The 9,050-nt window shown below is 51.6% G+C and overlaps 1 protein-coding gene; it reads left to right on the plus strand.

Annotated features, from left to right (window-relative positions):
• Positions 1-3,325: 3,325 nt before the first annotated feature.
• Positions 3,326-8,626, plus strand: CHC_T00009533001 (WD40-repeat containing protein). XM_005718542.1 is given in 2 exon segments: positions 3,326-7,507; positions 7,508-8,626. The coding sequence occupies 1 exon segment, from the start codon at positions 3,326-3,328 to the stop codon at positions 7,505-7,507; it is 4,182 nt and encodes a 1,393-aa protein (XP_005718599.1). The 3' UTR covers positions 7,508-8,626.
• Positions 8,627-9,050: the final 424 nt, after the last annotated feature.

A 9,050-nucleotide genomic window follows, 5' to 3' on the forward strand; every position in this document is an offset into this window, starting at 1 on the left:
GAAGCGCCATTTATGGTTTTTCAGAATACCAATAGAAGTTATCCGATACAGGGGGTCCCAGACAATGTGCAAGGGGTATCGTATCGTTCAGGCCCGAAAGGGTGGATGGACAAGACGGTTTTTCCGCAATATTTGGCAGAGAGCAAGGTTTTCAAATGTTTGCCGCATGGGCGGAAACGTATTTTGTTTGTTGACAATTGTGGGGGGCATGGGATGTCGGAAAATTTGGAGCAGGCGTTGCAAGCGTGTAACACGGAACTACGCTTTTTTCCGCCTAACGCCACAGATTTGATTCAGCCGGCAGATTCCTTTGTCATCCAAAAATTAAAGGACGCATGGCGTGGACGATGGGATAGATATAAGATGGACGTAATTATGCGAAATGGGTTCGCGGCGGCTTCCGGGAAAATTCCTAACCCGGGAAAACATTACTATTTGACTTTGGCCGCAGCCGTTGTGAGGGACGTAAATGCAATTCGTGATGCAGATGGAGTGAGGTACGCCCGAAAGGCTATGATCCGCACCGGTCTTGCTTGTAATATCAACGGACAATGGGAAGAATCCCAGCTGTTTCCAAAATTGCAAGAGATAGTGCAGAAGTATAGAAATTACTTCGATGGCGCTCCCGTTGTTGATGTTGATGATGAGTAAAATGTGTCGATATGCTAACATGGACTGGTTATGATTGGACAATAGCGTGTTTATCAAAATAGTGTAGTCTCCACTAATATGTTAATTGAAAATTAGTCTGGTCTACTCTATCTTAGGTTGTGATGCATATAGTGCGGGTACACATATTAGTGCAGTCCGCATTATTACGTGTGAGGGTGAAAATATATCCTTGACTTTTTATAGTCTAGCCCAGACTAATTGCGATGTTTGGGTGTAGCTATATGCAACAGTTAACACGGTCGCCACGGTTGGGCGTTTTCGTGCGGCACTTCACAGTGGAGTGACAAAGTGTGCCGTACAATGTTTCTGCTCTTGTCCGAGACACGATGCGCTTTTGTCCACGATTGCACATTGTCCATTGTCCAGCATGTCCAGATACCAACTGCGCACGTCACAACTCTCAACCATCCTCCAAATCGATAGAGAGGTATGCTTTTAAGGCCCAGAGATACGGAGAGACAAATTTCTCAGAGTGGAATGATAGCTGCGGTTTTCGGGTAATCTCATGTCCATTTCAAACCTGGTGGCCTACATTGAAGTCCGCTTGACCTTGTACCTACCGTACTGTTCTTGAAACTGAATGCATCACGAACGATGCAGAACTTGACCGTCCCCCGCCTCCCCCGCCTTCCGGTGATGTGCACTGGTTTTGAGTAATGCGACCGTGAATCGCACCCTGATGCGCGCTGTGCTCCCGCACGCATGCTACTTGTATGACACCTGGGTTATGGGCATACCTTTCAGTGCACAAGCCACTCACATCGATCCAGTATGTTCTGGGAGAGGGCGAGAGCGCAGGAGGAGTACGTTTTCGAGAAACATATACCGTGTTCTGAGACAGGGTGGGTGTATAGACGAGCTGAAGAGACTATTTTTGAGTGCGCGATGGGTGAAGACAGTAGTACAGAGAGGAGAGGCGGGGTTTGGCAATACGAAGAAGCTTCAAAGAGATTGAGTAGAGACTTGAACAGGAAAAGAGGAAGCGGGAAGGCGGGAAGGGGACGGGTCGATGAGGACGCAGTGGATGCAATGATTTTAATGATGCGGGCTGCGCGACTGAGTGTACGATTATGTGGTGAAAACAGTGCCGGGATTTACTTTCAGCTGTATGGGTGAGTGAAGCACAAGGCACGGGATTCAGGTTTTGTACGAAAGATGCTGGAGGAAATCGAGAGATACGCACCACGGCCGTGGGTGCAGCCTGTGAGTGAGTGTGTAGCGCGAGCCGATGGAAGGTTGGTGGAGCAGATTGTTCTGCCATATGCGAGTAGTGAAATTTAAGTGGACATGGATTCCAGCGGTGAAGTGTATGGATGTCAGTTGAGGTCGTCCGGGGCAAAAGTAACAGTTTTCACGCAATGTGCTGAGAAGGTGACGAAGACGGTTCGATTAGGAGGCGAGTTAGAAACGGAGAGCCAGAGCGCAGGGGACCTTGAAGCAAGAAGGGCAACCTCCGAAGTGACTGCAGAAACCCGAGTGTGACGAGAGCTACATGCGCAACTTTCTGTGAGAGCAAGGGGTGCGTTGTTTTGGGATGTGAAGACGGGACGTTGAAGCTGTGGAGTACGTCGGAGAGGAAAGTATTGAGAAGTTTCCACGGTCATAGGTCGGTACTGTAGTGGGTTGCGTTGCGATGAGGGGAGAAGGAAGACGTGTGGTGTCTCGATCGGGGGTTTACAGTAACCCGGTTACCCCAATTTTATGTCAACCAGAGCAATAAAAGGCAAGCAGGGATATCCGGGGAATTGTCTCCTCCTCCCTCGGGTCTCGTCGCGTCTACAGTGACCCGGTCACCCCACTTTATGTCAACTAGAGCAAACTCTGGTGCGCGCCGCTCCGCTGCGCCGTCGTCGGTAGAATAGTGATTAATCATTAATTCTACAATGGTACGTACCCTAAATCATCATCAGCCAAACATCGAGCGATGGTGGAGGTCATAGAGCCATTTCATTGGACTGTTGGCTTTCTCCAAATTACAGCCAAATTACAGACAAGAGCCTGCGCTCAACATGGCTGTGTAAACGTTATGCTTTCCTCCAAGTTGGTTTGGTGTGACGTCAACACAGTTGTGAGGGAATTTTAGTGCAAAATTACATTTTGCAGTACTGTAGTGGGAGATGTTATACTGTAGTGGGAGATTTTATATGAATTTTAGGGAAGCGCGCGCAGACTGTCTGGGAAATCCGGGCCGGATGCGTGGATGCTTCTAGAAGGGATGGGGAGGAAATCAAAGCGTGGAAGGTGGCCGAGTGTCGACAGATCGGACACACCGGACTCTACGGCGAGACTCAACACCCCACTTTCCCAGAAAACACCACCAACCCCCTTCGACCGAACAACAACAGTACGTAAATCAACGTTTCATGATTCTTTTCATGCTTTACGATTAGTGCGTCTTTCCTCGCTGGAATCACACGAACATTCATTCACGAAAGAACAAGCCAAAGCACATCAGCTCACCCTACCCACACGCACGCACACGACCGTCGCCACTGTTTCCGCTTTCGTCGACAACGACAAGAGTGCCGCGCGCTGAACGCGGCCTTCAACCTTCGCGTCCCTGTTTTTCTAACAGCCGCTGCCGTTCTCACGCATAACACACTCCTAACACAATCCGCACCTCACCAACTTGTCTTCAGCTATTCACAAAAAAATGCAGGAAAGCTTCCAGCAAGAGGCGGGATCAAGTAGAAAACGGCGAAAGATACAGTCTCCCGATGTGTTCATAAGCCATGCTGGCCCGGACAAGCTACTCATCGCACGTCCCCTTTCCGAGAAATTGCAAGCTCATGGTTTAAATTGCTTCCTCGACAAAACCTCGATGGAGCCCGGAGACTGCGGAGAGGATGAAATGACTCAAGCTATGGAGTCTGCGAAGGTCGGTGTTTTCATACTTTCTCCCGAGTTTGCGGCTCGAAAATGGACGATGAGGGAACTGCGTTGCTTCCTGCACCGACGAAAAGAAGCGATAAGCAGTGGAATGCGGCCACCGACATTAATTCCGGTGTTTTACAGACTAAGTATCCGTGAATGCAGAGAGTTGGATCCCAATCGGTACCGGGATGATGAAGGAAAGAATCTTTTTCAAGTTGAGAAGTTTTTTAGCGTGGAACGACAGCTCGAAGCGAGCACGGCTACTGTGAAGAGAGAGCTACAAGAGCTGGCAGGTATCACTGGGATTGAAAATGACGAAAGGGCGACGAACCTGCTGGAAGATGAATTCGGCCATGATGCAAGGGAACATCTTGTGAAACGAGTATCTCGGTGGGTGAAAAAGAAAAGTGATGAGCAAGAAGCCGACCGCCTTCACGATGGTGTTCAACAAGTAGGCGCGACCGTCGAGTCGATCAGGGGAGGAAGGGGTGATGTGTTCAGGCCGTCGATAAGAGCCGAACATAATGTTGTGTCGATATGTATGACGCTTGATTCTCGGGGGAACGATGGATTGCCGAACACGTGTGAGTCGCGTCTGAAAGCGGCTGTGCTACGGAGAGATAGGAACGAGCAAGTGGGTGCGACAGCAGTGGGACAGGGTGGAGTCGGGAAGACATGTGCCCTACGAGCGATTGCGCATGATGTTGAGATTAAGGCGGAGTTTTCGGGAGGAGTGTACTTCATGTCATTGGGGAAAGACGGAAACGTGGGAGGGCTGATTGAAGAACTGTGCCTGATTGTGGAAGCGTCCGGTGGCAACCAGACTGCTGCGAAAATGCGAGAGGAGAGCGATTTTAGAAGGGTGTTAGCGAAGGTACAAGCGTGGTTTTGTAGTCATGTGTGTCTGTTCATCATTGATGATGTGTGGGTGGTGAATGATATAGAGGCGAATATCCTTCAAAAGTTGTCTGTTCTCGCTGACACTGCGGGGGGCAGCGGGGAAAGGAGGAGCAGACTAATGTACTCCACGAGGGATAGGGGGCTGCGTCAGCTTGGGGAGCGGATCGCTTTCGAGCCGAGAGAGACAGAAGGGAAAGAAGCAGTTGACATGCTTGTGCACGCGAGTGGGGCGAATCGAGGGGAAGTGGAAGATGCGAGATGCAAGGAGGCCGTGAGTGAAATACTGGGAATGTGTGGCGGATTGCCGCTTGCCCTGAACGTGGCGGGAACGAGTGTGAGGTACATGAGGGAAAGATGGGAGGAAGAAGTATCAGAAGCATGGGGGGATTACCTTTCGAAGATGAAGAGGCGTAACACGATTCGCAGGGAGAGTCCGAAGGACGGATACTCGTCGTTGGATGGGGCATTGCGTACGTCACTGGATATCCTGGAGTCGGATGTGGGAAGGAGTGGGGAGGCGGTTGGTGATATTTCGTTTCGAAAGATACACCGGAGTCTGTGCGTTATGAAGAAGCAAGACCGGATACCTTTGAGTTTGGTAGGAGATTTGTGGGAGCTGGACGAGGTGAAGACGGAATGGTATGCAAAGGAGATGGAAAGGGTTGGATTAGTGGAACTGCAGTATAAGAAGGGCTGTGGTGGGTTGCGGGTGCATGATCTGACGCACGATTTTGCGGTGCAGGAGGCGCAGAAGGAAGAAAGTGTAACGTTCTGGTATAAGAAGTTGGCAGGTGTATGCAGGCAGGGAAGAGGACTGCTTGCTATAACTGAGAGCGAGGGCAGAGAGAGCAAGGATGCAAGAGAGAAGTATGTTTTCGAGAACATATATCGCGTTCTGAGACAGGGCGGGTGTGTGGAGGAGCTGAAGAATCTATTTTTGAAAGCGCGATGGGTGAAGACAGTGATACAGAGAGGAAGTGTGTGGCAATACGAGGAAGCTGTAAAGGATCTAAATATCTTGTTGAGGAACACGGGAGGAAGCGAGAGCCTTTTAAGGGATACGGGAGAAGAAGATTCGGTGTATGCGATGGAATTGATGATGAGAGCTGCACGACTGAGTGTACCTTTTCGCGGTGAAGGCAGTGCAGGGATTTACTTTCAACTGTACGGAAGAATCAAGCACAGGGCACAGGATTCAGGTTGTGTGCAAAGGATGCTGAAGGAAATCGAGAGACACGCACCACGGCCGTGGGTGCGGCCTGTGGGTGAGTGTGTAGAGCGAGCCGATGGAAGGTTGGTGGAGCAGATCGTTCTGCCATATGCGAAAGGTGTAATTCAAGTGGGCATGGATTCCAGTGGTGAAGTGTATGGATGTCAGGTGGAGTTCTCCGGGGCAGAAGTAACAGTTTTCAGGCAATCTGCTGAGAAGGAGACGAAGATGGTTCGATTACAAGGCGAGTTCGAAACGGAGAGCCAGAGTCCAGGGGACGTTGAAGCAAGAAGTGTAACCTCCGAAGTGATTGGAAAAAAACGGAGCGTGACGAGAGCTAGCTGCGCAACTTTCTGTGAGAGGAAGGGGTATGTTGTTGTGGGATATGAAGACGGGACGTTAAGGCTGTGGAGTACGTCGGAGAAGAAAGTATTGAGAAGTTTCCACGGTCATAGGTCGGAGGTGCGTTGCGTTGCGATGAGTGGGGACGGAAAACGTGTGGCATCTGGATCGAAGGACAAGAGCGTGCGAGTGTGGGACGTGGAGACGGGAGCACAAGTCGGGGAGGCGTTAGTTGGACACACGGATTGGGTGTATAGCGTTGCGATGAGTGAGGACGGAAGACGTGTGGTATCTGGATCGTGCGACGAGAGCGTGCGGTTGTGGGACGTGGAGACGGGAGCACAAGTCGGGGAGGCGTTAGTTGGACACACGGATTTTGTGCTTTGCGTTGCGATGAGTGAGGACGGAAGACGTGTGGTATCTGGATCGTGCGACAATAGCGTGCGGGTGTGGGACGTGGAGACGGGAGCACAAGTCGGGGAGGCGTTAGTTGGACACACGGATTGGGTGCGTAGCGTGGCGATGAGTGGGGACGGAAGACGTGTGGCATCTGGATCGTTTGACAAGAGCGTGCGGGTGTGGGACGTGGAGACGGGAGCACAAGTCGGGGAGGCGTTAGTTGGACACATGAGTCCTGTGCAGAGAGTTGCGATGAGTGGGGACGGAAGACGTGTGGCATCTGGATCGTTTGACAAGAGCGTGCGGGTGTGGGACGTGGAGACAGGAGCACAAGTCGGGGAGGCGTTAGTTGGACACACGAGGGAAGTGAATAGCGTTGCGATGAGTGGGGACGGAAGACGTGTGGTATCTGGATCGGAGGACATGAGCGTGCGGGTGTGGGACGTGGAGACGGGAGCACAAGTTGGGGAGGCGTTAGTTGGACACACGGGTTATGTGTATAGCGTTGCGATGAGTGGGGACGGAAGACGTGTGGTATCTGGATCGTGCGACACGAGCGTGCGGGTGTGGGACGTGGAGACGGGAGAACGAGTCGGGGACGCGTTAATTGGACACACGCTTGCAGTGGTTAGCGTTGCGATGAGTGGGGACGGAAGACGTGTGGTATCTGGATCGTTGGACACGAGCGTGCGTGTGTGGGACGTGGAGACGGGAGCACAAGTCGGGGACGCGTTAGTTGGACACACGGATAGTTTGCTTTGCGTTGCGATGAGTGAGGACGGAAGACGTGTGGTATCTGGATCGGATGACAAGAGCGTGCGGGTGTGGGACGTAGAGAGAGGGATCACACTTTACACCGGGAGGGTAGAGGATTTGGGAGAAATCGAGAGTCGGTTCCTGACGACGCCAGACTTGGGTACTGCTCCTCACGCCGGACGAAGATCACAAATATTTTCAAAGAAGGGAGGAATTATTCAAAGGCGAGAGGATGGGTCTGAGGCTGTTTTGGCCCAGTTGGACGGTCCAAAAGACTTGCAAATAGACCACGATCATGGGGTCGTAGTCGGACGGTTGGGTCATCTGGTTGCTATCATGAAGCTAGTGGTGTAAATCGCGGAAAGCGATGGACGCTTGGCGCCCGAGACATTAGTACTGCGTCGCAACTGTGCGCGGTGGTAGTGGGGGGGGGGGTCTTTTTGTGTTGTGAGTGAATGCGTGAGAAGTTGATTGACGGACGTTGCAGTGCCTGGATGTCTATGTACAGTATGAACTAGCGACGTGCTTCCCTTCATCACTCAGTAGACAAGTGTAGGGATGCGAGCGGACCTGTCGTGTATTAAGCGTGTATTAAGTGTCATGGCGATGGCTGATCCTCCACGCAGACAGGGGACTAAGAAACGTTCACGGCGGCATCGAGCGTCGGACAGAAGCGACAGAGATGCCACGCCGTAGGCTGGCAGCTGAAGGTATTGTGATGCATTGAGCCAGGTGTGCACGCACGGTGCGCACGGATTCGGGGTGGAGGTTAGCTGGGAATTGAAAGGATGGGAATTGAAAGGACATGTGCGTTTCTCAGGTGCGCTTTTGTGCTCGCGGCCTCCCCAACGGCGACGTTCACGGATGTCGCAGGCATGATCGCGCCGAGCACGGAGGGACCTTGGCGCCCAATGTACTGGCTCGACTCAAGTGTGCAGACGACGTGCGGCTGATGGACAAGGGGGGGCCTAGTGCACGTGTCGCAAGAACGACGGCGGGTTTGACAGCGACGGGCGGGGTGGGCGACAGGCGTGGCCGCGGTTGAAGAGGATGTACAGGTAGGTGGACAGGGTTGCTTCGTTCCGTCGGCGTGTGTATCAATCATGAGTTGCACAGTTGTACAGCTATACAAGTGTACAACAGCAATGCAAGCCGATCATGAAGTTTGGTCTTCAATTAACTGTAGAAGAGAGTGCAATTATTGCATGGCAGAAGCATTGTGAGTCTGCTTTCTGACTTGCTCTTGCCTGTCAGATTGAGAAGTCGAATGCACTCCCCTTCAAGGTCGGTCTTGCCGTGCTTTCTGTGCAAATAATGTGGCATAGATTCACATCCCCTGTCCTTTGTCCTTGCATGAACCTTTAGCAGTGCACTTAAGCTGAACTCCCTCGCGTCGCTTTATAGAGGCCAGGGCCTAAGCACAGCATTATCTCAGCATCGGATAAAAGCAAATCCAAGGCACTTGCAAAGAAAGATTGGGGGGTTACAGCACCAAAGGGTAAGATAGTGGTTCGGGTTGTTGGTTCGCGCAGATCAGAGGAGGGAGAGACGGTTCGGGGTAAAGAGGTCTTGGTTCGGTTTAGTTCACCTGTGCTCTGGTCATGCTAGGACCGCAGTTGAGACTGCATTTGGTCGGAAGACAAAGAGCTATGCTGACAGTAGGTCTAATCACGGCGGCTCGTTTATCTCTAAGTCATCCTCTGGCGACGGAAAACATGTAACCTCTTTGATAGTAGCATCTGCTTCAGGCCGCAAAGCTCCACCATTTTTTTTCATTGCTGGAAAGAGAGTTATGGCTCAGTGGCTGGAGCCCATTACTATACCATCCAAACGATGCCTAACAGAGCTTACGCGTAGCGACCTCACGTTTTTGACAAAAGAGGAGTGGTTTCCGCGA

Source organism: Chondrus crispus, genomic scaffold (genome assembly GCF_000350225.1).
Source record: "Chondrus crispus Stackhouse genomic scaffold, scaffold_408, whole genome shotgun sequence".
Taxonomy (NCBI): Eukaryota; Rhodophyta; class Florideophyceae; order Gigartinales; family Gigartinaceae; genus Chondrus; species Chondrus crispus.